Source organism: Hippoglossus stenolepis, chromosome 11, assembly GCF_022539355.2.
Source record: "Hippoglossus stenolepis isolate QCI-W04-F060 chromosome 11, HSTE1.2, whole genome shotgun sequence".
NCBI lineage: Eukaryota > Metazoa > Chordata > Actinopteri > Pleuronectiformes > Pleuronectidae > Hippoglossus > Hippoglossus stenolepis.
The window spans coordinates 23,177,784-23,205,110 of NC_061493.1; the positions used below are offsets into that span (position 1 = coordinate 23,177,784).

The following is a 27,327-nucleotide window of genomic DNA, read 5'->3' on the forward strand; positions in this document are numbered from 1 at the left end:
ATTACTACATAATTGAATGTAATCAGACAGAACCTCAGAGAGAAGCATTTAATTTAATACTATGCATGAACTGCCAGTGCCCCATAAAATATTCAGTCCCCTACATAATTACTTCCCTGTGTTTATTATATCATACTTTAATTATAGTAATTACCGTACACTCATGTCGCGCTGAGTCCCGATGACACTTTGAATAAAGATTTACTGATTTAAAAACAGCTTGTGGACTTTCAACGCTGGAAGAAGTTTACTTTCTCTTTTCCTTCACCTCTTAAATCTTTTATTTCTCCCATTTTACTATAAAAGTCACGTTTCCGTTTTTTGGATTTTAAAGAGTTTCGCTTTATTTGCATGACGCAGCTGTAATTATACAGATGTGCAGTTTGTAGTAATGACAGCAACAGTTGTTTTGTATTAGTCGGAAGATTCGTGATTATTCGTTCCTCGCTCATCACTTTGATTATCTAATTAGATATCATTATTTTTAACGCCGTCATTAAACTTTGTATTTTCAAACCCTCGACAGGGAGGAGGAGGACAAATCATGTTGCCACGGTAACGCCTCTCCACGTGGGAGGAGGAGCACAGAAAGAGAAAAGGCCACAAACCTTTAGCCATCTTGTTGAGGACCATGTCGATCAGGGCGTAGGTCCCAGACCGTCCTGCACCATCACTGCAGGGGCGGGCGAGAGACAACGAGACAGAGTGGGGAGACAGAGAGAGAGAGAGAGCGTTAATTCCATGAGTCGGTGTTTGATGATGTCACACATGAACATAACATATTTATAATTATTATCCTTAGGACATGATTGACAGGGGGCATTGGGGCGTTGCTGAGCATTATCGTGAACAACCACGATGGCTGCCGCTGACGTGAGAAGATCTTTTGAATTGTCTTCTAATCTCAAATGTCATAAACCACCAGGAATCGATTGATGAACTGAGAGTAGATTTGCAAATGTGTCTGCAGATTTCCAGGCTACATACAACATTCATCCATCTAATCATTCCAGAAATCTGTCTGTGGCTCGTATATCTCAATATGAACGGAATATGAATAAGCAGGTGACCAGCGCTCGGTAGCAGCGACGACTGGGACTCATCAACGTGAGTGAAGTTGTCTGTGCGATATGTGCAAACCTGTTAATTGCATTAATTACTTGTTGCTAATTGTGGAAGATTGTAAAACCCAGAGAGGCAAAATGATTTTACTGTAGTTTCTTTTCATTTAAATATGCTCTGGTCGTAAGTATAAGTTTGCAGCCGGTGCTTCTTCAGTGAAATATTACTTTCAAGATAAAAAGATTTATCATCTTATGCTGCACGGCTCCGACGTTCTGCATCTATGTTCTTCTGTTCTGGAAAAAAATGTTCAAAAAGCAACGACACAAAATATTCAAAAAAATGAATTAGACTCTGTGAAGTATGTGGAGGGAACATTTTCTATCCTAGATTTATTTCAAGTGTTGAAAATTGATGTCTTCACCCCGACCACTCTATTTCATGGACCAGTGTGTGTGTGTGTGTGTGTGTGTGTTCTGGCATGCATCCATATTTTGTGAATATTTCATTTTCACTGGGGCCTTGGTTATTTTCTGCAAGCCCACACACACACACACACACACACACACACACACACACACACACAGTAATTGAGTAGTACCCCTCCTCCCCCGTGTGTGTGCATATTCTTCACAGACACCACTATCACTCTGATCTGAGACGGGTTTGTGTGTCTGTGTGTGTGTGTGCGTTTACTCCGGGTTATTGCGATGAGACGAGACGAGTCGTGTCGCTGCACCTCGTCAGGATCATTACAAGACGATCAAAGACGCGTGGCGTGTGTGAGAGAAGCACGAGAGTAAACATGTAAAGACGTCTGCCGCCTTCCCTCGGTCTATTTAAAACCAGAGACGAGGAGAGAGGGGCAGAGGACGGGAAGGAAAAAGATGGAGAGCAGAAAAAGAGAGATGGATAAAAAGGTGTGACAGAAACGGAAAAAAAAGGCAAGAAGAGACAGAAATCCGGCGAGGAGAAAGAGACGCTCTCTCCGAAACACTGTGCGATTATTGAATTTGCGCATCTGCACTCGTCTGTTTGCTCACTTCTCATCCCGATCGGCCGCTCGGCTCTCCCTGTGCATTAGGGTGATAAATGGCTGTGCACACTCGGCTTTGGCAGACCGGCTGGAAAGCTCCACGGCATGAACACGAGGCGTTCGTGATCCTTTCATTACGACGTCCTCTGACACGATTGGCCGGTTGTGCAGAGGAATGAGCCGCAAGATGAAAACAACCTGCAAACCGAACCTTTGACTCACTCGGTTTTTACAAGGTTTTCATTTTCAAACATCCTCTAACGTCCTGTTGTAACTACATTTTCCCTCTAAAGCACGTTAAGCTGCTTTATATGCTATGAAATGTTCTACAGAAATAAAATTATTATTCTCATTCGATTTTTTTAAAACTTGCACGGATGAAAAGACGCTAAAAACTCCACTGACGTGTTTAATATTGAAACCAGAGACTGTAAATACAGATGAACGATGCTTCTTCACCGCCGCCATCTTACTTTTTGGACAGTCTGTGCAGCAGTCACTTTTGAGTTGCATGTCTCATTTGCCAACATGGAGGAGGCTTGGTTTACGACCTATACTGCAGCCACCCACCAGGGGGCGATTATGTCGTCCATCTTCAGTCTATGGTTCCGACCTCCGTCCATTTGTTTGCAGGATTGCGCAAAAAATGACGAGGCCGAGCGAACGGCCCATTGCAAACCGGCGAGTGCAGAACGAGCAGAGTTAGTTTAAGTGGAGAACTTCAGGATGTTTCCAGCCGCTGAGGCTGATGCTTCATAAAGACAAGTTTCATACGCTGCTGCTGCAGACTCGCAATTTAGCTGAGAGACGTATAGGTTCATCATCCTGGAAGAACCATAAGGCCATATTGAATAATACATCACTTAGTGGTGGAGTGAGCAGACAGACAGAACGGCAATCTGGGATGGAAGTTATTTTTTTCCACTAATCCAATCATTGCAGGGTGTCTCTGCAGAAAACTGTCGCAGATTTTTCTGTTAAATAGCGATTTAATTATGTCTCACTGGTCTGAGTTATTTCCTCAGGTGGTGTGGGTCTGCAGACACACAAACACACACACCCACACACACACACACCCACACGCTGTGTATATGCAAATAAAACTGCTGCAACGCTGCCTTCTTCTATTTATCCCTCTCTCCTTCTCACCCACTGGCTCCGACCGTCACACTGCAAACTTTGAAGTGACTAATTAAAAGTTACCCTCCTCCGCGGACAGTTTGTCAAATCAAATCACAACTTTCGGGCTAATTTCTCATTTAAAGTGTTTGTCGTCCTCTGCACGGCGACGAGTGACAAGAGAGGCCGCTGAGAAACGGAGCGGAGGTAGAACGGATCGGAGGACGGGAACCACAACAGACCTCAGCTTCAACTGACCTGTTTGTCTATTTATCTCGTTTGCTCATCAATAACATTGAAGACATCCACAGATATAATGGAATAGAAACGGTTTATTCATTCAGGTACTTGCCTGCAGTGGACTATGATAGGACACGAGCGTCCCCGGTAGCACTTGTTAACTTTCCTGTAAAAAGCACAGAAGAGAAAGAAGAAACCGGTGTTAATATGTAATAACAACACACACAGTCAGAACATGTTGAATCTGAAAAAAAGAACATCGTGCACAGGACAGTTCGTTCAAGGTTTATTTATTTAGTTTTATTAGGAAACTGTCTCTTTAATTGACTTTCCCACAACATTGAGATCATCACAAAAATATTTTTCTAAGCTTGAGAACCAAGAGCATCACAGCGACAACCACGGCATCACAAAAACTGAACTGGGCCCAAACACATTTTTCATCCTCCCCCCCAACCTGAGCTCGCTGCAGACCGTCAATAGTGATGTCACCATGGAAACAGTCGGCGGAGGGTCACCGGGGTTCGGGTGGGGGGTTGCATACAGGGGTGTGGGGCTCAAAGGGAACGCCCCCCCATGAGAGAGACTCGATAGTCAGGTGCCAACGACTCCTGCGAGGCGTGAAGCGAGCGATGAAAAGAAAGTGTCTCTTCTGAGTGCGGACGTTTTCAGAAATCATCAAGTGAGACAGGAACGGAGACAGACAGGAGGGTACGAGGAGGAGGAGGAGGAGGAGGAGGCGACAGATCGAGGGTGGGGGAGAAAAGCCACCGAGAGAAGAAGGGCGACAGAGAGAAAGGGAGTGGGGGTGGGGGGGCAGGAGGTGGGAGGAGATTGGAGGCAGTCGAGCAAACCATGAGCAAGCAAAAAGGGCGAGAGGTCACCTCAGGTCACCTGGCACGGCGAGGAGCGGGAGCGAGGAGAGGGATGGAGGAGGTGGAGAGAAGGGAGGGGTGAAAGAGGAGTAAAAGTGAAGGGGGTCCATGAGGCCCCTTGGTTGCAGAGTCACAGTCTCCAATGATCACTTTTGTGACTATGCAACTGGGCTCATATTACTAGCTGCAACATCACAAAAATGACACTGGCAACCGCAAGTTAGCTGGTAAAACGGGGGGGAAAGGGAGCGAGGAAGCAAAGCGTCGGCTCAGTCAGGTGTGAGTCAGGTTAAAAAAATAAAATACATAAAAACATGCCGGCACGAGCACAAACAGGAAGGAGCCGCCGCCGCCGCCGCCGCCACCGCCGCCGTCCTGAAACCATCGAGGTGGAAAAAACGACCAACACAGAAAAAAAGGGGCATTTTGTCCTCGGTAATAAAAGTGAAAAATCTCTCCCTCTGCGCCTCCTTCATCGTGTCGTGACCCCGACGCCCGGCGAGCAGAGGCAATAACTCCCAACTGATGGTGGGTGGCGACGCCCACCAGACCCCTTCATAATAGCTGTGACCACAAACCCCTCACTCCTGATTGCTCACCTAATTGATGTGCGCCAGCGAACACGGCGACACCGGGGCCGACACATAAAACGGAGTCGGGGTCTATCGCTGGAGAGAGTCCACGGTGAATCAGAGGAAAGGAGCCAGGGCGGCTCCCACCTAATGGGCAATACACTACATCAGTTTAAAAGAGGGCGAAGGCGAGCGGCTATAAAAGGCGCCAGAGATAAGGGATCGCTCGGCAGAGTTCCCTCAATGCGTCTTAAATTACACCGTCATCGACTGGAAAATGCTCGGACGTTTCAGGATATACAGATATTCCTCTGCCGCCATCTCAGGGTCACGAGTCAAAGCTCCTGCAGAAGTGAGATGTTTGAAGTTAATACGCTGCGAGCGAGGACTCAGGAGTTCAGGGGAGGAACGTGGCCTCTTCACTCAATCGACTGCAGATCTTTGGGAAACAGATTTTTACCCTAAATCAGCAGCTTGATTAAAGTGAGTGTGAACATGGAGAAAGTTTCCTCCTTCATTCCCACTCCTCCCCCTGAACACACACATGATATTCAGCAGGAAACTTTTAAAACATGAAGAGTTCTAATCAGAATTTGGTGGATTTGTTACTCTTCTGGTTCGGGAAGCAGAGGATCATGGGTAATAGTCAGCGTTCAGTTGTGTTTGACGTTGTTTCTTCTCAACATGAAAAACCAATTCATCGCTCTGAACACGGAGCCCAACTTTTAAAAAAAGCGTGTGGCTGCAGGGGGCGCTGTTTTGCTCCGTGAAGGTTTCATCGTGTTGCATTAAATTCGCAGTTTCCCAGAATCCCCAGGTTAGACACAGACGCATATTAGAGATCAGCAGGCGTGTGTCGGACAACAAAGTTCACTCATTGGCTCTGGGGAATGAGTCCTGCTCTTACCTTGTCTTAAAGCTAAATTAGATTTTCAGTTACACAAACTTAAGCGAGGACAGCGTTACTCCTAACCAGTCGTTTCAACAAACCAACCACAGGGACCATTCTTCCTCACACACAGTGGAAAGGAATCCTCTTATCAAAGAGTATTTATCTCTGAGGGTTTCTCTTCCAAAGGCCTTGGAAAACCTCAGTGCGTTTTCCAATCAACATGAAAAGCAGGAGTAGGTGCTTTATGTTCTTCAAACAAGAAGCTCCAATAAAGTAGACATTACTTAGAAAAGTCATTATAAATGTGGGAACCATCTCTGTGGTGGGGCCACAGTGATTGGTTCACTATGCAGAAGGAAAAGGTTTCGTGGATAGAACTGCCAGTGAGGGATTTACATCTGTGCACAACTCCTACAGGTTGTGTTGCCGTCACCTCGGGTTTTGAAGAAGCTCCCTACCTGCGGAAGTCGAGGAGCGTGCGGCTGGTCTCCGGGACGTTCTGGTTGAGCCAGGTCAGGAAGTGGAACTGGGTGACGGTCCGCGTCTCGTTGGTCTGCATGTTCTTCAGGTAGAAGCTCCGAACCAGGAAGTCGTCGCACCAGATGTGTTCGGACACGAGGTTGACCTGTAACAGGAGCGAGGGCAAATCACACGCACAGAGCTTTTATTCAAACTTGAATTTCAGTAAATAAATTGTAATGTTTTTAGGGAGAATCAGATCGAATCAATGAAAGACATGTCAGATTCCATGCATGCCCTCTTACAGAAGGAGATATCTATGCTATTATACTTTAAAAACGTTTCTTACCTCGTAGATGTGGTACAGGTTCGATCCCTCGTCGGGCCAGTAATGGTAGCACTGCTTCACCCCGCTCTCGACGAGAGGCGTCAGCATGACGATGACCACGCAGCCATTCTCCCAAACCATCTGCAAAGAGAAGCACGGCCTCGGTGAGAGGGAAAATGAAATCTAAGAACACGTGCACTTTTCCAACTACAACGATGTCGAGGGTTGTGGCATAAAAAGTAATTTCTGTGGAGGCCGTTCCCTCTCCCAGCTGGGTCGTTCCACAGCGTGCGGTCGTATTTTTCCTGCTCGCAGTCGTACTCTCGCAGCCCCAGTCAGCTGTTAATGGAAACCATAAAACAACACCGCTCCCACATCGTCACGTTCAGATAATCAAGATGGATACAGCTGCCGTTCAGTCTGCTGCACCTTGACCGACTTCTAACTGATGTTAATTGCGGCGGGTTGTGAGTTAGAGCTCGACTCTTCGCCCACTGGCCTCGTGCATCTCAGGGTGTGACCGTGCACTTTTTTTTTTTGACGAACGGAGTTAATTTAGCTTCAGCTGACAGAGTGAGAGCAAGTCGTGAAGTTAATTTCAACTCCTATTTCTTTCCTAGAACTCAGACAGATCCACGTTTGGAAGCCGGAGTGTGTGCGTTCAGTGTCTCTGCCCGAGGGCGGCTCAGCAGGATCCTGGCGGGGACGATGTCGTGTAATAACATTGGCAGCGCCTGATTAAAGGGCCTGATAAGACACAGTAAAGCTGGTTAAGTCGCCGGGTCACGAGAAAACAAGAAGCCTGGATAAAGCCAGAGAACAGAGAAGCTGTTTAATGAACCTGAGCTGAATCCTCGGTGAGACGCAGACTTTCAAACTAAACCTTCAACGGTGTCTTTTTCAGCTGGGATGACGAGGGTGAGGATCACGTCCATCTCTGTGTCTAAAAATGTTAATGACAAAAAATATTTCTCAAAACATGAGCCTGAGATGGAGGAGAGAGAAAAGATGGAGGAGGAGACGAGGGCGAGTGGAGGAGACGAGGGCGAGTGGAGGAAGGACACACAACACACAGCTCGACTGTAACTAACTTATCGATCTCCTGGTCTCACATTCAAACCCAATCTTGGGACGGTGGGAAAAGTGTCTGCTGTCTCCTGCATTAACAATGTGTCTCACTGTTGACTGGTCCTGCGTGCGTGTGTGTGTGTGTGTGTGTGTGTGTGTGTGTGTGTGTGTGTGTGTGCAGTGGTGGTAGGAAGTGAGTGTGATGGTGAAACAGACATTAATAACGACATTCACAGAACAGGCCGGTCTCCCATGCGACTCGATGCACTAATAAAAAACGGTTAACTCTTGTTTAAGAGGCGAGAATGTATTGATTTTTATTTCATGAGTGTGTGTGTGTGTGTGTGTGTGTGTGTGTGTGTGTGTTTGTTTACCTGCCAGAAATCGGCCACAGTGGAGGGCAGGGGGCCTTGAGTGGCGATGTAAGCCGGGTTCCTGGGATCGTGATCCATCTAGAGGAGAGAGAAGATGACGTGAGGTTACAGATGTTGATCAAATTATTATTACCGAAGAACTCAAACTTGACTTTATCAGTAAAAATGTTTGCTGAACTTTTAAATTGTGTTGATTTTAAAGGAGACACGTGATGTTTCCTTTCACTGTTTCTTTCCTCTTGTGTGTTTTAAAACGTTTTTTTTTACACAATCCAATTCAAACAAAAGCTCCCATTCTATTCAGTTTCATTCTCCTTGTCAAAACTCACCTTTGCATTTGAATCATTTTAAGTCGTAACGTATATATCTTTGAGCTGTGGGTTAATAATATGTTTTAAAGTTCTTGTATTTGCAGCTGGAGGTGGCTTCTTTAGCATAATGGAAATTAAAGAAGCACGGCAGAGGCGTCCAGAGCTCGAGACAGGACGCGAACGTGAGGTGAATTTGCGAGGACCTGAGTGACACTCCTGCCTATTACCATGCAAATTGTACGGTAAATGTAATAATGAGCAAGACCAATTTAGCTGGAAGCAATTACAGAGGGAAGACAGATAATTTCTGGGGCTTTTCTGCTCCCGAAATTGTCGTTAATGTTCCTCTGTTCCCTTTATGAATGCCAAACAATAACAATGCACTTCTAATGAACTTAAAATGTTGTAACATAGAGAGAGAGAGAGAAAAGGCGACAAGGAACCCGGAGACTTCTGCTCATTAAAACATCCAGAGGAGGCGGAACTGTGGTTTCAGAGGGTTTCAGTTGATTCTCCGGCTACGTCGCACAATGTTCTGCACATAATCCTTCACGTGCAGAACTGAACAAAGTGTAGGCTTTTCCCCTGGTTTTACATGTTCATACATTTATACAAAGGATGGAAACGTGAAGTATAAATTCTCAGGGAGCTTTAAAAGAACCAAACTGGTCAGAAACCAGCAACATGTGGTCAAACACATTTTGTCTTGCCCCCCCCGAGTGTTGAAGCCTGGGAGACGGAGAAAGAAAGGCAATGGAGGGATTTAGAAACAGGGGTCTGAAGGGAAACTGAAGGAGAAAGACCAGGAGGGGCAGAGAAGGAGAAAGTGCACAGAAGGAGAGTGGAAACAGAAAAGAAGGATGGTGGAGTGAAAGGCTGAGGAGAGATGGAGGTGAAGAAGGAGGAAAAGGTAGAGACAATATGAAGAAGAAAACGATTCCGCACACTCCTCTTCATCACTTCACCTCTTTTACTCTCTCTGCAGTTTAAACGTATCACGATTACACTCTGGGTTTTGTTCTTTCCTCACACACACACACACACACACACACACACACACACTCAGATGTCAGATGCTATTCTACAGATAAATGTGATTCTGGTAAACACGTGAAGCTTGTGAGGGAAAAATCGTGTGATATTGATTTACAGCAGCCAATAGCTCTGACTCTGCTTCGTGTCCTCGGCTCGCTGCAGATTTGACGACTAAATTTCACCGGGGCTGAGTGAGAGAACGTTTCAGAGGCCGAGAAGAGGGAGGGTGGTGATGGAATCAGGCTCCAAATATTTAAATAACCTCCATAATCTTATATTTTATCCACATTTTAACTTAACCAGGTTAAATCACTGCTGATTAAAGAGACGTTTTAAAAGAAAAACCTTGTTTCCATGTGATCTGGTTAGTTTTGGTTTTTCTGTCGTCATCGCCTACGTGGGCGGCGTCTACCTATACTTGACTCTGATTGGCGTGTTGTCAGGTTGGGGGGGGGTGATACTCTTTCTGTTTGAATGGAGAAAATTAATTGTTTCTGTGTAATTTTTTAATTGTATTGACCCCAAACATCTCCTGTTGGCTCGTCTCCTTCCTGTCAGGAGGTGGAAACGTACGAATGACAGAGGCTGTGAAATGGGTCTTCACTGCCGAGTGTGTGCTTTTTTGCGTGTCTGTGTGTGTTCATGCTTGTGTTCGAGTACAATTCAGTGTCTGCACATGCCTTGCCTCAAAGTGTGTGTGTGTACACGTGTCGCCGCTGTTCTTGCACTTGCTCTTTTGTTCCTCGATAGTTTTGATTCCCTCTCTCTCTCATTCTGTGTCTTTATCAAACACACACACACACACACACACACACACACACACACACACACACACACACACACACACATCAGCTCCTTTTTGGTGCGACGCCCAGATTTGAAATGCATAGTGTCTCTGTTGCTTTTAATGGAATACCACTGTATCTGCCTCCAGGGAAACGTAAACCTACGATTCCAACACTGTTTCCAAATTGATACACTCGCTCACTTCCCTTTCTTCCCCCTTCTCCTTCCTACCGGCTGTTTCGCTGCTTAAATCTGCGCCGAGTCGGGGAGAGGCCTCGGCGAGTCGCGCCGCAACAGTAAATACAAACTTGTGTCAAATTAGCATAACCCAAGGTCAAAAACAATCATTTCCCAGCACCCTACAGATCTTTTGTTTTTTGTCACAAATGAGGAGCGAGCCCGAGAACCGTGCGCACGTCCTTCCCCCTCGCGTTCCCCGAGCGAATGCTCACCCGAGGTGTTTTTGGTAAAACAATCATTAATATTCATGGTGCAGAACGTACACACTGGAGTGGGGCTGCTGCTGAAGCTAAGCAAGCGTTGCATCAAAATTGATATTGTAGAGCGGTAGGCTGCCTTTGTTCCCGTGACGCCCCCTGGGGACTGAGGGAGGCTGGCGTGGCGGGGGCGTGAGGCGCCGCGTCGGAGTGCAGGTACTTACGATGGGGCTGGCATTGATGTAATCGGAGTTGCCTTGGCTGTTCTCCACCTTCAAGGTGATTCTGGAGTGATCATCTGGAACACAAATGGAGGAATTCAGTGCATTTCGTCAGTAGGAATGAAAAGAGCTCGGCGGCCGTGTCACACGCACAGTAATCAGGAAGTTCTCCAGTTTACAGAACTCTCGCTGCCGCCGCCTTGATGTACATATCTACCATCAACTGAACGTCTCTGTGACCGGATGAGTTTATTCCCCTGGAACTGCTCTCATTTCAGAGATTAAAAACCAGCAGGGGACTGGTTTGAGAAACTTCCCAGTGATTTTCCTCCGAGATTCAACGGATTGATCCCTGACTTCCAGTGTCTGGAAGGCTGCTCAATCAAATTCCCACTTCACAGGCACAAGGGCCGAGCTCTGAGCCTCTGGGTGCTTCAGTCTTTACAAACTCAGGTTGGCTCGTCAATCCTTAAAGGAGACATGTTCAGCTCATGTTCGAGTTGATGATTTTAAATTGTGTTATTACTGGATAATGTTTTCATGCTGTAATGTTCAGGAAACACATCCCTTTCCTCAGACTGTCCATTGAGGCCGGGGGTTTCAGAATCAGCCAACAACGCAGACTTGGTTTTAAGGTTCGCGTTTGTCCAACAGGAGAAAAGTGTTCATTTAAAGAAACAAACAATTTCGCGAAACTTAAATTACGTTTTATAATTTTAAGGCACAGAATCGTGAAAGTGAAGTCTGGCTGAAGTCTGTATTCTGGAGATGAAGGGATCATTCAGGAGGATACATCTTCTCTCCCTCTCTCAGGTTTCAGGGAGACCTTCGCTCTGCTGGGCCACGGAATATATTTGGGCAGTGGCACATTTCCCAGGTTCTTGCATCGTACTGTAGCGAGCGGAGCTCTGGAGCCTCCGGTGACTGTGGCAGAAGCAGCTCTGAGAATCTTTGGGAGAAGCCAGTGGTGCTTCAAATAGGAGGCACAATTTATTCCTGACAAACTGCTTTCCCTGCTGACAACCTGGATTTCATTAAGCCGCGGCCCGGTGGTGGAGAGAGAATGGGACAGCACTTTTTAAGATGGGCCATTTCCACAGAAGCTTAGAAATTTTAATCATTGATGAGGTCGGTGCAGGAGAGCTTTAATAGAAAACTAATTTACTGCCCTTCTGCCCCCCGCATCTGCTCCTGGCCTCTGATAATAAGAGGCCGAGCTCGGAGAACACGGGGCGTGTTGTGGAGAGGTGGTGGGAGGGACGCCGCCGTGTTTACTTCACTTTACATATCACGTCCTGCTGAATGTGACGCTCTTTAGTTCCAAATGTGCCAACAACAGAAAATTAAGATCACGGGTTGACAAAATCTCTTGGACACAACAAACTCAACTTCACAGTTTCACACTAACCAATAGAAACGTTCATTACAGTTTTTGATATCGCACCTGATCATTTTGATTTGTAGCTGATTTCTGAAGAAAAACATGCGTCTTCAGGTTTGAAGCAGCGCTCGGAGGCAGACGTAGCAACAGCTGGAGGAGATCACCTCTTAATTTTTCATTTTTACAACCATCAGCTCCACGAATCAGTGTAAAGACTGACAACCCAGAAACAGGAAGAACAGCTTACATGCCACAACAGCGGCGGAGCGGTTCTTCTTGGCGTTGCCGTCCTTCAGGCCGACGGTGCAGGCGTTGGGCTCCGCCTGGTAAGCACACAGCGCCTCCCACTCCTTCTCCAGGCGGTCCTTGTTCTTCAGGTGATCCTCCATGTAGGACTGAAGGAGACGGAGAGAGGAGAGAGAGGAGAGGAGGTGAGGAACACGCAGCTGGAGATGATGGATGGATGTTAATTATGAGGATTCCCTGTGGTTGTATCAATCTGCGGTTGAGCCTCTATTTACCTGCCGGATGTAAACAGACACTTTAAGGCAGAGTCTCGATTAATTCGTCAACACTGTGAATAAAGATGGACGACGCGTCTCCGCTTCCTCCCACAGTCGCTGCAGCAGTGATCGTGAAACTAAACTAAAGTATAACTTAACAAGATTCTCCACAATCCTCATTTTAACACAGGCGACAGGCTGATCTTCGGATATTTGACATTTTTATCATAAAATCATGACTTTTCTCTAAAATTCTGTCTTTATTCTCAAGATATTACGACCTTGTTCTCGAAATCTCAATTAAAGCTAAAGGAATGAATACTAAAATGCTCATAAACACTGGTGTATGTACGAGTTGCTATTTGCATGTTTTCCTGACTTTATTATAGATGCATAAAAACCCCACGTTAATCAGAGTCTAATCTTCTCTATCTCTGGTGAACTGATGAACATGTACAGCCTGGTCATTACCTTCCACACAGTATTCATAATTAAGGAAGTGGATGTGACTTTGATAAACTGGCAGCAAATGAGTGCGGCACATAAAAGCGAACGAAGCCGCGTGTGTTGTCGGTGCCGAGGGTCACAGGTTCGATTCCCTCTGACCTGACGGCACACGCTGCAGCTCTGTTTGTTTCTTCGGCAGCTTTGAGAATCTGCGGCGCAAAGTGTGGACGCACGATCGTTAGTAATGGACGAGGGAACAAAATGAGCTGGTTCTTTAAATGGCTCCGGCTATGATTGATGGTGGCAGTTACAAATGGGGCTGATCTTAATCAGAATTGATTTCCCGCCCCAAAAAGGCCAATGGCTTCTCGCTAAAATGAGGAGTTTGTTAAAAATGGAGGGGGTGTGGCCTGATGTCCCGATGGTGGAGGATGACAAAGTTTCCAGAACAAATGCTTTTGTGCGATTTTATCAAACACGAGCACGTCCACTCGACAAACTCTAGAAGAGTCTACGTGCAGCTGATCAGGCTGATTGTTGGTCCAGTAGTGAGCTTCAACCCGCAGGCTTCACCTCATCACAGCTGCAGTTTGCCTAGCATAAAACACACACCACAGACACACACACACACACACACAAACTACACACACATATACAGCACAGGGTCGCATACACAAAAACCCAGCCCACCCCCCCACGCTCACATATAAACTCTGCAAACACACACACAGAATGTACAGACACCTGCTCATGCAAGTTCTTTCTACACACACACAACACACACACACACAGTCGTACATCAGATGCCCCCTAACCCCTACCTCCTCTCCCACTCCCTAATGCCAGAGTAATAGGGTTTTGTGGCTGTGTAAAGGGATTACTGCAATCCAATCAGGAGGCGCTGAGATCACCATGTGTCGCCCAAACACTGAATAATCCCCTCACTGTGTGTGTGTGTGTGTGTGTGTGTGTGTGTGTGTGTGAGGGAGGGGACGGCTTACAGATGCCAAAAGGTGCTCAATAAAAACTGCTAAAAACGAGGGCAGAGGAAAGAGGAGGGGAAAAATGAAGGTGAAGAGAAGGTGTCCAGTGGTGAAAAGTGCCTTCCTCTCTCCATTCGATCATGTCCTCACTTCCTTCCTTCCCTCCCTTCTTTCCTCCCTTCCCTTATGTCCTCTCTTCCTTCCTTCCCTCCCTCAGTCCTTCCTTCTTTCCTTCCTGCACCAGCAACTGATGTTTCCACTGGCGGTCACCTCACTTCAACATCTGCTGCTGCTGACTTCCAAACGTACAAGTCACATTCACCATCTTGTTCTGCTTTTAAAAACTGCATTCTCTACTGATCCATGTCACATGCTTCCCCCACAGATCCTTCTGGTGGTGATCCCTCCCGTAGTTCTCGTGTAATCTCGCTAACTGACAAACAAACGCAGACGACAACATGACTTCCTTGTTGAAGATAAAAAAGGTTGTAGCAGCACCCGACTTTCCGTTTCTGAATTCTAACACAAACATGTCATCATCAATCTGCATCCAGTCTTATTTGTATTTAAAAGCTGACATCATCCATACGCGAGTGTAAATTCCCTGCAGCTTCCCCCGACTCAGGTTTAGCGTCCGTTTCCCTGCGACCTATCAACTGTGCAGATCGCGACCCAGCTGCAAAACTCCCAGCGTGGTTAATCTCAACGGAGGCTCCCGCTGCAGTATAATCTATAACACTTACTTGGCCGACAACAAAAGACTAGATAATGTGCTTTATATATAGAGTCGACTAATCCTCTTAAGACACATGCAGAGAGGATGTGGGGGGGCGGTTGGGAGGGGTCCCGGTCACATGGGACCAAGTAATACATTAACTTCGATAAGATGGTGGAAGCCCTTTCTCCTCAAATTAAAATCAGTGGGTGGATGATGACATGAGATTTGCCCGAGTTTACGAAAGGCAATTAATGTATTTTTTTGGGGGCTGGGACACTGCAGATAAACAACAATCATGTTATTTCTCTCTTTAACGCTTATTTTTTATTAATCGCACAACAGTTGACTCACTCGGGCGATGGCAGGGGTGAAGTATTTGCTTTTCCATGGCGGCGGTTTGCTCGTCTCACTGTGGGATGGATCTGGTTTCTTGCTGTGATGCCACGATTAAAAATTGTTTTTAACCAAAAAAATGCCCCCCCAGTGTGTCGACTGGACTTTGTTGCCATGAAACTCTCAGTCTGTAGTTTACGTCACCATGAGAATCTGAAATGAGTTCTCCTCTTGTTAGTGTGATTGTTTTTGTAAAACTGACGGCGCTGCCTGCAAAAATAAACTATGAGCCGTGACAAATACTCATCGTTCCCAAACACGGAGGGAAAAAGGAAAGAACGAGATTAGAAACAGTGAAGACATTTTTGGAATTGTAGTAAGAAAGAAAGACAGATTAGTCGAAAACAAGTTAAACCAAACTGAAGAAATAAGAGAAAAAGAAAAGAAAATGTCAAATCAGCGACGAGACGCACGGAGGAAAATGATTGAATGCACAAGATGGAGGTTGGAGAAGAGGATCGTGGCGGAGAATCCATAAAAGCTTTTGTGAAGAGACGTGTGGGCGGCTTGTGGGCGGGAGGAGACATTAAATAACTGCTTCACACGTTGTCACTGTTCTGTGAAAACACTTTTAACTTCAGCTTCACCTGCTCCTCTGTCCACCCACAAAACTGTTTGGATGTTTAAAAAATGAAGGGGTGTCCCGGGTTACTGCTTCTGGGTGGGGGGGCGGTGGTGGTGGTGGTGGCTATATATATATATTTATGTGTATATGGTATTTGACTCTACGCCCTCACGTGGTCTGAACATATTAAATCTGCATGTGAGGAGCTGTCCAGGGTCCTGAATCACATTAGACAGTTTTTCTACCTTTGACCGTAAACAAACATGGACGACATGACAACTCCCCCAACGTGAAGCGGAATCCTCCTGGCCCGCCCCCTGGTGGCTGGCTGCAGCATAGCTCATAAACCCCGCCTCCTCCATGTCGGTGGGAGGGACAAGCGCCAAAGTAAAAAATGAAATGAGAGTAGACGTCACTTTCTATTTACACAATATCAGTCTGCAGGGGGCGACATTTAGCGGGGGGGCAGTTTTAAGTCCCCCCTAAAAGTCTGACCAGCGTTTGCCGAGTTTCGGACGTTACCCTCATTTCGCGAGGCGGCGGAGTCCTAAGGATAATCGGGCCAGCAACGAACTGAGGGTCTATGAGATGAGGAGTTGGTTTGTGAATCCACTATGGGAGAACAGAAACCCAGCAAGCAGCAGACACTGGGACGGTCTGACCACTTCCTCGGTGTGAGTACAGTTTCTATTTGGCGAGGGGGTGTGTTGGGAGGTGTCACCATGAGGAACACTACTGCGCAGACTCCGGCTCCCAATGATGTCAACTGTGCACGATGGCGGCGTTCGTGTCCGGGATATTTGGCTTCATTTCTTTGCGACGGGGGGAAATTGGAAATGTGTCATTTAAATCTTTAATTTCAGTCTTTAAATTCTACATCCCTCCTCCTTTTCATCGAAAAAACTGCAGCGAGTGGGAGAAAATTATAGGAGGGGGAGCAAAGTGTTCACAGCTCCATCCCATTAACTGGGAATCACACGGTATCGCTTTCTGTGACGATGGTGAGCGTCTTGTGACCCACAAACGACGACGGAATCCTCACTACATATTCCTTTTTATTTCTGCGATGCGATAAAAAAAACCAAGCAGAGATGCAATTAAAAGAAAGGCGTCCAGGCTCAGGGTGCAGTCTTTGTTTTCTAAACACTGTGTCTCCTCATTCCTGGGTCACTGGATGCAACAGAAGGAGACGAGGCATTTTCTTGATTTATAATTTCATGGGTTTTGTAGCTGCACCAATGTTAGATGAAGATTTTAGGAGGATTTGAGCATTTAAAGCTCACGATCAGAGTCTAGAGCTTCTCACTCTCTCTGCTTACATGTAAACACTGCACATTTATCTACATGACCTCATCACGTCTAAAATAAAATAAATACTGACTCCAAAGCAACAGGATACTTATAATACTCTAAACAAAACATTTTCTGTGAGCATTTTCTGATCTGCAACTTCTAAACTTAGGGTTTGATGAGTTTATTCAAAGTTTATTAATATTGAACGTATCACGTGTTCAAATCGCACCAGATTGTACAAAACTAATCTCAAGTGTGAAACTGAACGGTTCTCGAGGTATAGAAGATATAGACAGATTTCTGGATTATTAGTTATTATTATTCAGATTTTTTTATTTTAAGATAAACCACAACACTGTACAAATGAAACAGTGTTTTCCTTTTAGAGGAAAATGTCTTTCAGAAGTTTGAAGTGTCTGTGGAGAGGATTTAAGTGGAACTTCAGAATTCAAGAGGACGTTCGTCTCCATCACCCACACGGAAATCTATTAATCACCGCGGCCACATCAGCGGCACTTGGTCTCTGTGCGATCCTCTTTACATATTCGTCTCCACATTATAACGAATTCATTAATCCCCCTGACCAGACTGTGGCCCACACACAGACTGAATCCTCCACTAAACATGAGCAACACTCCATCTCCCTCCTCTCGTCTCTCAAGTGACGCCGCCTACGCTGAGACGGCCCAGACAAAGCCGGTGAAAAGCACAGACCTCGTCAAAACACATTCCCATCCACACGTGAGCTTAGCGTATCGGAAACATGGATATCCCATTGTGTTGTGGGCGCGTTCGCCAAAGAGAAGCACTTTAGTTCGTGTAAAACAACAGTGACGCTTCTCTGCAGTGGCACCGGCTGCAAAGGGAGACATTTTCTCCTGAACACAAATCTCAGGGGTAATTAGTATCTTTGTGCCTATTGAACACATCAAAAAGTCCGCTCCGTCACATCTCGCCGGCAGCTTCATAACGCAAGGAGAAAGAGGGAGAGACAGGGAGAGAGAGAGAGGGTGGAGGTGGGAGAGCTGGGATGAGGAGGGTGGTGGGTGCTTGAAGCGAACAGCTATATATTCCAATTACGATGGCGCTCGACGGAATGCAAGCGAGGTTCAGCAGAGATTCTCATCTGCGGCATAGAGGAGGGTAAGAAGGCTGCTTATAGAAACTGTGGGTGTAATGAGATGTACAGAAACAAAACAGAACGACACAGGGAGAAAGATGAGAGAGGCCGCGAGATAAGAGGAGGAAGAGCGTGTGTGTGTGTGTGTGTGTCTGTGTGTGTGTGTGTGTGTGTGTGTGTGTGTTTGTGAATGAGCAGTATATAGAGGCAGGAAATACACACACATGAGACGTGGAGGCAAAATAGTTCCACTGCTTCTTAAAGAGATAAATGGTTTACGGGATAAAACGAGAAGCAGGTGACGAAATGTTTTGGATAAAAAGGGAAAATGAAGGAATCGTATAAAATCGTTTTTTTGGAGAGAAAGACAAGCAACAAGAAAAAGAAATGTGAGGGCGAGAATATTACAGAAATAAAAACGTCTGTAGAAACAACCAGTGGAGTCGCCCCCTGCAGACCATTTGAGAGAATACAGGTTCGGGGCACTTCAGTACATTAGACAAACTGAGGAACTTAAGACGCGTCAGTTTGTTCTCCAGTAAAAAAAACTTCTTCTACTCTCTTTCTCCATTATTCCTCAAAGTCAGGGTCAAAACTTCCGTTGAGAAGTTGGACGAGATTCAAACACTAATGTCAGTAAAACCAAAAGAAGTAATTTAAAATCTGAAAGACGATTTAAATGTCTCCCTCAGAATCCATCCGTTAATTTTTTCAAAGTGGCGTCAGGTCTAACTCACCAGTATCATGTGACCGGTGGAGATGTCCATGTTGGAGTGGACGGGCTCCTCGCTCCAGGAGGAGACGCTGCTCCTCGCCGAGGGACTGAGGGCCTGACCGCCGTCGCTGAACTGCGACGACACGCTGTTGATCCGGGAGGAGATGGGCTCCGGCCGCTCGGCGGGAGGTTTGACCGCCATACGCTGCCGACACAGTTCCTACGGAAGAGAGGACGGGGCCGGGTTAGTCAGTGATGACACCTGTGATGGAGCATCGGACACTTGAGAAGATTCAGTTGATGCAGATTTGTCATAAATTTGTCTTCAAAATAAATTGCCTTCCTTATAAATTCATATTCACAAGTATTCTAATGATTTTTATTTCTCTTTTCTGTATCAGAGTCTAAAAGTTAAAGTTAAAATGTCAGATATTTGCCTAATGAGCCAGTGGGGGGTGTGGATCCAGGTCACAGAGGTGTAATCATTAATGTTCTGTGACCTTCAAGTTCAAAGGTAGAAGAAGAAGAAGAAGAAGAAGAAGAAGAAGAAGAAGAAGAACATCTGAGACTCGCAAAACTTCTTATTCTTACATTTGAACATTTATTCTACTAGCTTTAACTTTTCAACATTTAAAAAGTAATTGAACTCATGTACATGTAATATACAATATGCACATCAGCAACTTTAAAGATCTTTGCTTCATCTACAACAACAACGATGCAAAACATCTCAACATTTAGGGTCAAGGTCAACTTCCCGGGGTCGAACAATATGAGAAAGACATAAAAATGCCCCAACATATATAAAGTATAATACATTATGAAAGAATAAGATGCTTATGTAACATATAAAGCACAAGGGTCACATTTATTGCATAAGAAATCCTCAGAAGAGTTTTGAAAGTTACATGTTTACGTCATTGTTGTTGTTTTATGTTCAAGGAAATGAGCTTTTTCCAGGACGTCCACTTGAGCTCGAGTTTGTCTCCTGGACTCGTTCTTCTGACGCCATGCAGTCCGGTTTCAAATCTAATATGTCGGAGCATCATTCTAATAACTGCATTAACTTTGACAATGAATAAAGGTGGATACATGTTCACTATGATGGATTACCGGTGTCTAGCAAGTCTTTTCAATTTGATTTTAAAATACAATGAAATGAATGAAAACAAGCGTCTGCCCGGAAAGAAAAGCACAATCAACATCCTTTTGAATGTTTTCTTTTACAATCTGAGACAAAAACAAAGTTCTTTCACTCAGACACTCGGAGGAATCGTCCCACACGGCTGAATTAGAAGGAGCAGGGTGTCTCACCTTTAAAGCAACAAAACTATAAACAGTTGCTGCTGTGAAGTGGGAGAGACGAGTGAGTGAGTGTGTGTGTCGTCGGTGACTTTTAACAAAGCGCCCGGGCCTCATCGACACTCTGCGTGAATAAAGGTTAAAAGAAAAAAAAACCAGTAACCCCCTCTCATGGGCGCCAGGCCAGGGAATCCGCTTGGCGCCCATGACCGACACGAATCATGCATCACCCCGGGGCGACGGTGGGCACGTCAGGGTCGAGAGGCGTGTGCCACCCAAAGCACCCCCCTTTTCATCAAAACCTTCTAATGGGGGGGCTGTGGGGGCTGGGACGTGCCAGTGGGGCCCTGTTTACACGGCCTCCTGACCAAAACAGATGTAGGGTCCTCACCCGAGAGCTTTGCCTCATCGGCTGAACAAACAAACAAACAGGGGGGGGGGACTGAAGGATTGAAGGGAAACTACAGGAGATGGAATATAATATATATATATATATATATGTATATATATATGTATTGTATAAAGACCTGGTGCAGATGTATGTGTATCTGCAGCTTGTGTGGTCGTAGTAAACACATTAAAATGTGATATGAGTTCTGCTCAGAAAAGTACTGTAGAAGAGAATAAAGATCATAAATCTTGGATAAAAGTAAAACATAGTTGAACCAATTTGTTCCAGATAAAAAGATAAAAACCTGAACGCAGCAGAGTTCGTCTCTCACAGTGTAAAACATGTGGAAGTCTTTGTGTTGAAGTGCGACTGGTGCATAAGGAACAACAAAGACTCGTGTTTCTGACGTCCAACAGAAACAATCATATTTCATTGTTTTAAATAATAGACCTGAGCTGAGATCTTCATACATTAATGTCAGATTCAGAGTTTCTCCTGCCAGCCCCCCCCCGAGCAAAACCTCGAGCCCATGTGAGCACACAGCAGGAGACTGGAATCGAAACCTCTAAGCAGAACGAGTCCAGGATAGAGTTTCACAAAGCACACTGGTCGTATGATATGTCATCTATTAAACATCCGTCATATCAGTGGAACACGACACTGACTGGAAATGATCTGATCAGCAAACGGATGCAGATTGAACACACACACAGACGTGACGTGCAGAGGAAGGAGCGGCGGGACAGGCCGGGAACAGGAGTTACTGTTTGCTTGTTAAATCCAGATCGAGATGCACAGGAAATGTGTTCGGCTCTTTTCTCTCTGGCAGCACAAAGAGGATGTTATCGAGCCAGCGAGGACCCTTGAAACTGAAACGCGACGGAGAGGGAACACAGGCCCAGCGTGAGGCAGGACGAGTCGAGGCAATCTCATAAAAAGACTGGGGAGGAAAAAAATCGTATTCTACAAGAAACACAATTTCATCTTTAGTCTTATAAACGAGACAAAATATGCAAATGTGTTGAGATGTCTGCGATAGATCCCGAAGCATTTCAAGAAATTTGACGGTGCGCATGATGATATCTTAACATGACTTTAAGATAATATCTGGGAAATCTGAGCTAAAAGTTGAGTGAAATCATCTCTTCATGCCGTCGGATAGTTTTGACTGTCGAGGGGATAAAATAAGACTTTTAGGAGCAGATAAGAGTTTGAAACAGATGTGAAGATAAACTGATACGACGTCGCAGACTCCCATGTCGACGGCAGAGTAACCCGGGGAACGACTGACTGACTGACTGACTGACTGACTGACTGACTGACTGTCGGGCCGATTCCCCGCCCAGCGCCCCGACACGCTGCACGCACACGCTCCGTCGACGCCTGTCAATCACTGCCTCCTTTGTCAGAGTCGGCCAATCCCATTTCGCTGTTTCACGGGGACCATTTGAGTGACAGGCCAGGGAGCGGAGGGGAGGAGTGGGGGGCTGAAGGTGGAGGGGGTTCGAGGGAGCTGATGGCAGAGTCGTGTGTGTGTGTGTGTGTGTGTGTTTGACAGCTATAGCTCGGAGGAGCTGCAGCAGTAAGGCCGTCAGGCAGCCTGCCTCTTCCTGTCTGCTTTAATTGCATGTAGCCCTAGAGACTGCAGACACACACACACACACACACACACACACACACACACACACACACACACACACACACACACACACACTCAGACAGAATCCAGCCCAGGGAACCCCTCTGCACAGCGGCGCTGACAAAGAGACGAGGCTTACAAGGCTAAGATGGGAGCTGAACACTGAGGCCTTTCACTGAGGATGACGACGGCTCGCTGTCGAGACTCGATAAAGACGACGGAGCAAAGAGGATCCACTGGAGGGGCTTTGGGAGTCTGAGCGGGGCTGAGTAAACCGTCCAAGAACGAGCAACGTGGACGTTTTTGTTCGCTATTAATCAGATAAATAAAGCGTCAACAAGGTCTTTTAACGAGCAGTTTCCAATTAGAGGATGAAAAGCAAATCTTGGAGGCAAGTAACCATGAAGATAAGTTTTTCACATGGAGGAAAAGTAAATGTTCCGTGGAGGAGGAGGAGGAGGAGGAGGAGGAGGAGGAGGAAGGGGCAGAGCTGAAATGCCAGCGTGTCATTGGGCACGTTGAATGTCAAGACTTTCAGAAACTCTCTTCTGTTGCTGAGTAGTTTATACTTCCGTCCTCTTCCTCATTGGTCAACAGCAGATGATTATGCAAAAAACATAAATTGACATCGTGATCATCAAGTCCCCGGTGATGAGTTAAACCTTTGACGCAGCAGCAGCAGCAGCACAGTCTATTTCAGAAGTTCAGAATCCCGAGGAGAGCATGAAATGTAAGCACTTAGGGGAAGGGCTGGGCTCATTATAAAATCAATGCTCACAGGACCACTCTCATTTAAAAACATGGTGGGGAAAAGGTCAGAGAGGGAGAGACGGAGAAATCTCAATCTAATTCTTTGCTCAAAAAGCCACTTAATATTGGATTCTTTAAATTAAATTTCACACCCGGCTATTCCGGCCACAGGATAATTACAGCGAGCAGGGGGAAGGAATGGAAATGACTGGAGGTGGAAAACCTGTTGGATTGGCGATATTGCCTCACGTCTCCAACAACACATTACAGCAGGAGATTAAGTGGAGTCAGCAAACGCCGCGCGGCATCAATCTAGTTATAACATGTCAATATGAAACAAAAGCTGGGCTTGATTTAGTGAAGCAGAGTGAGGAGAACGTCACCGACGCGTTTATCTCCTCGTAACCAGGTTTCAGCCAACAACAGTGGAGAAGCTGCATCTGAGGTCGAGTCTGCTTCGGATAGAAAGTCTCAACTCAGGACAATAAAGGTTTGATATCATTTGAAGCACAAACAACCTGAATCTGTTGTCTTCTTTATAAAATTATTTTTCAGCAGCTTTCATTTTTCCGATCTGTCCTGTCCAGAAAAAAAAAGACCCCACCGCAAACGGCCCTGGACAAAGTCTTCTTGCAGATAATTTGACGGAAGCTTGTTGGGACATCAAATTCAATCAGTAAAAACCTTTCCAGCTTTTTCTCTGTTTATTCAATTGTCCAATTTAAATCAAAATAAGGGGAAAATATCCCTTTGGGTTACCAGGGATCCTGGTACAGCTCCATCACGGACGCTGATCTTCGTCATCATTGTTTTTAATTGCAGTTCAAATTCAAATGCTCATAGGTGCAGTAACTCTTCCTACCTGATAGGTGGCGGTAGCATCGCTGCTCGTATCCGTTCCCAGGTTGGTGAGCTTCTCCTTGAGCTTGTGGTGCGAGCGGTGGCGGAGGCAGTAGACCACGGTGGAGGCCAGCAGCACGCCCACGATGCACAGGATGGACACGGCGGTGAGGATGAGGAACTTGGTCGACTCCGCCTGGCTGTACTTGGTGGGGATCTGGTTGATCTGGCTCCCCTGTGGAGTAAAACAAAAAGAAAAGGAGGTTAATGATATGTTTCTGTTTCTGCAGCTCAAACAGCGACGTGCAATCACAGCCAAGAGGAGAGCTTCGATTCATCCATCACGCCTGGAAGTGTCCGCAGCAGAGGTGTTGTACCTACACGTGTGCCGGTGATTTCACCGATCGGCCAGACAAGAGGAACTAATCTGCAGAATCACCTGGTGGAGATTGGAACAATCCTGCAGCCTCTCACTGCTGCACACGGTTTGATTCTCCTGGAGTGAAGCTTCCACCAAACGGTCCAGAAACTCACTCTGAAATCCTTCAATTGACAAAATAATCTCTCTGAACCGCTTTAAAGGCAGAAATCAATCATTTCTGCTTCAAACACCTCCACCTAGAAAATGTCTGGTTCTACATCAGGAGACGATCACATGGTTCTGTTCTGTCCTCCACATAAATATGCATTTGGCTGTTCTCCATGAAAAGTATCACCACGAGCATTTGTTGGACCATCTGTGCCCAGAGGTGCGTGTAGAATGCATGAACTCCTGTTTAGCACAGCGTTGTGGATGTGTCGAGACAGCAACACGCCGATCACTGCATCGGAGGAGATTTCCACCAGCTCTGCCGTCTCAAACCGGTGCCTTGCCAGCGCCGACCTCGGCTGCGCTTTTAATCCACCGCGTGACAAACCAGATCCTTCGGCAAACAACCGGAGATGAAAGATGTCTTTTCACGCGGTCGGCTGCTTGAGATAACACAATGGAGGCGCGCTGCCTGACGAACGTCTCCGAGCTGCCTCTCGAGTGGGTAAAAAACCACCGCGGCAATAATTTGAGAGAAGGCAAGTGGTCTTATTGAACTGTTCATCATGAGCCGCAGCTCCGACGGCTGCTCGCTGTTCATTTCCAGACACCAGTGCAGCTCCAGATAATGGGCCTGTTGCGTTTCACCTGACTACCAAGAGCTAACAATAGGGAACATAATTCCCCGTTATTACACACTGCGTAATGATCTTGACAACAAAGAGCGAGGCTACAGCCAAAAGAGACGAGCTACAAATTGCACTGCCTATGACGAGACCTACAATTCCCCCTGACAAAGAATTATCTCAAAGGAGATCAATGGCGGAAAGAGAAAAGCTTTGCTCCACTTGTTTCTGCTCGGGAACAAGTTTTCTCTTTTCTCCCTCGGAGCAGTGGAGATGAATTTCCCCCCTTTTACTGGAAGCAAAAAAAAACGTAAACGCCTGCTGTGGCTCATCGTTAACTTCCCCTGACAGAACTTGTGTGCTGCATATTCTGCATGTTTGGTCGCTGAGGATAAATCCTGAGGTGCAGGCCGGTCTCGGGGTAAGAAATAAAATCCCTGTGCCTCGGCGGTAGAGGTCACAGAGATTAGGCGAGGTGCGGCGTGGTGAGTTAATGGAAAGGAGGCTTTGAAAGGGGGCAGCCCTGTCGAATCCCTCCTGCCCGCCTGTCTGCACAGAGGAACCCTGGGAGGTGGGAAAAGGGCGTCTCTGCCCTGCGCACGGATTGTTGTGGAATTCTTGTGAGGTTTCAAGGGAGCGACCCCCACCACCTCCACCATCTCCGTCCTCTCCCTCACCGCCCCACCCCCTATGATTTCATTCACTGAAATGCATTCAGCACCTGATAAAGAGGGCCCGCAGAAAGACCCACAATGGGGGACAACAGTTGTTCGATGCTTTGTGGGGTGTCCACTTTGCTCGGGCAGCTCTAAGCCGTACTGTAAAAGCCGGTTGCATAGTAATGTGGCGGCCTTGAAAGGAAGCGGTGGGCGTCTCTGAAGCTTTTTCTTCCTGCTCAGGAAAAAAAAAAAGACATATAATATAAAGTGGAACAAAAAAATGTGAGAAATTTCGTCTCCGCGCTCCAGAGCGTATAAAAGATTGATCTACTAGTAACCGCGAGTTACAACTGAGGCTGTTCATAAATCAGTAATAAACATAATGCAGGGAGTCCGCGTATGTTGGAGTTGTATGGCTGCAGATATTAATATTGCATTAGACGTCCATAGAAGCAGATACAATTGATTGTGGCTGCGTTGTGTATTTTTAATGTTTCTTTTCATTAATGCGCTCTTAATGTAAAAGAAACAACAGCATCATAAACAAAAAGTGAGTTGGCAGCAGCCTGAGCGCGTCGTGGGCTTGGCAGGGCCATTAATAATGCATTGCTGCTGATTCCACACGCTTCCACTGCAATCATCTTTCGCAAAAATGTGTTGTTTTGTTTTTTTCGGTAAACCACGGATCAAATAACTTCATTTGTCATTTTACTCCGTGAGTCATCTCATTGTTTGGTCAAATTAAGTTTCATGGAGAGGGATTGCATCTTGCTCGCAGAGTAATGGCCCATAATTCAAGGCTCTAACTGTAACAGCTCAGTCATCTTTCACGGGACAGATGCCGGCGTTTCCAAAAGCACACTCCCCCCTCCTCACACACACACACACACACACACACACACACACACACACACACACACACACACACACACACACACACACACACACTGATTCCACCTCCCCCCTCACCCTCTTTATCATGGCTGCCTTGCATGTCTCTCTATTGATTCAAACAAATGTAGCCTGACCCCAGCCGCTTAATGAAGTTTGGTTGCAGTTGTTAGTAACAGTAAAGGGATGGGGGAGAGAGAGAGAGAGAGAGAGAGAGAGAGTGGGGGGGTTCTGACTTGATGGTTGGCGTCGATGAAAAACGAGCAGCCGCGCCGCTCGCGCCGTGTAGCAGAAATTTGCAATGATTGAAAATCAAATGTTTGCTCAGGAGGCGGAACCTTCACGCACGAGTGGCAGCCATTACTGTGCAACACCGTGCAACATTTTCGGTGACGTACACAACGAAGCTGAACTCGTAAAAAAGGTTCGAAGTATCGGAAACCTGCATCGGCCACATCCGACAACAAGAGGTCATCCGCCCGGGCTCTGCAGCTCTAACGCCGCGTCACATGACACCTCGGAGCTCGGCCCTCGGGATGACGTCACTTCCGAATAACCAGAGTTGATCGGGTAGCCAGCCACTGTTAGCACAACCAGGTCGTAGTAACGCATTACAAACACTGTAGTAACGTGTCCACAGTTACTGTGTGTACGACGGATTTAAAGACAGAAGCGCTAATACTGGTCACATACGGAGTAGCCATCTTGGATTTTGAAGTCGGGGGTGGTGAGGTTCCTCCGACTCGAGGGGGCGTTCCAGCTGCAAC

The 27,327-nt window shown here is 46.2% G+C and overlaps 1 protein-coding gene across 1 annotated transcript in view; it reads right to left on the minus strand.

The window, feature by feature from the left end:
- The window catches only part of LOC118117888 (receptor-type tyrosine-protein phosphatase N2), a 238,940-nt gene that overhangs the window by 5,146 nt on the left and 206,467 nt on the right, over positions 1-27,327 (minus strand). The window contains exons 8-16 of the mRNA XM_047342116.1: positions 23,878-24,090; positions 18,956-19,153; positions 12,444-12,591; positions 10,819-10,892; positions 8,026-8,103; positions 6,605-6,724; positions 6,255-6,421; positions 3,570-3,623; positions 609-673 (exon numbers count right to left, since the gene is read on the minus strand). Coding sequence (XP_047198072.1) covers positions 609-673; positions 3,570-3,623; positions 6,255-6,421; positions 6,605-6,724; positions 8,026-8,103; positions 10,819-10,892; positions 12,444-12,591; positions 18,956-19,153; positions 23,878-24,090 — 1,117 coding nt within the window. The remainder of the gene's footprint in view (positions 1-608; positions 674-3,569; positions 3,624-6,254; positions 6,422-6,604; positions 6,725-8,025; positions 8,104-10,818; positions 10,893-12,443; positions 12,592-18,955; positions 19,154-23,877; positions 24,091-27,327) is intronic.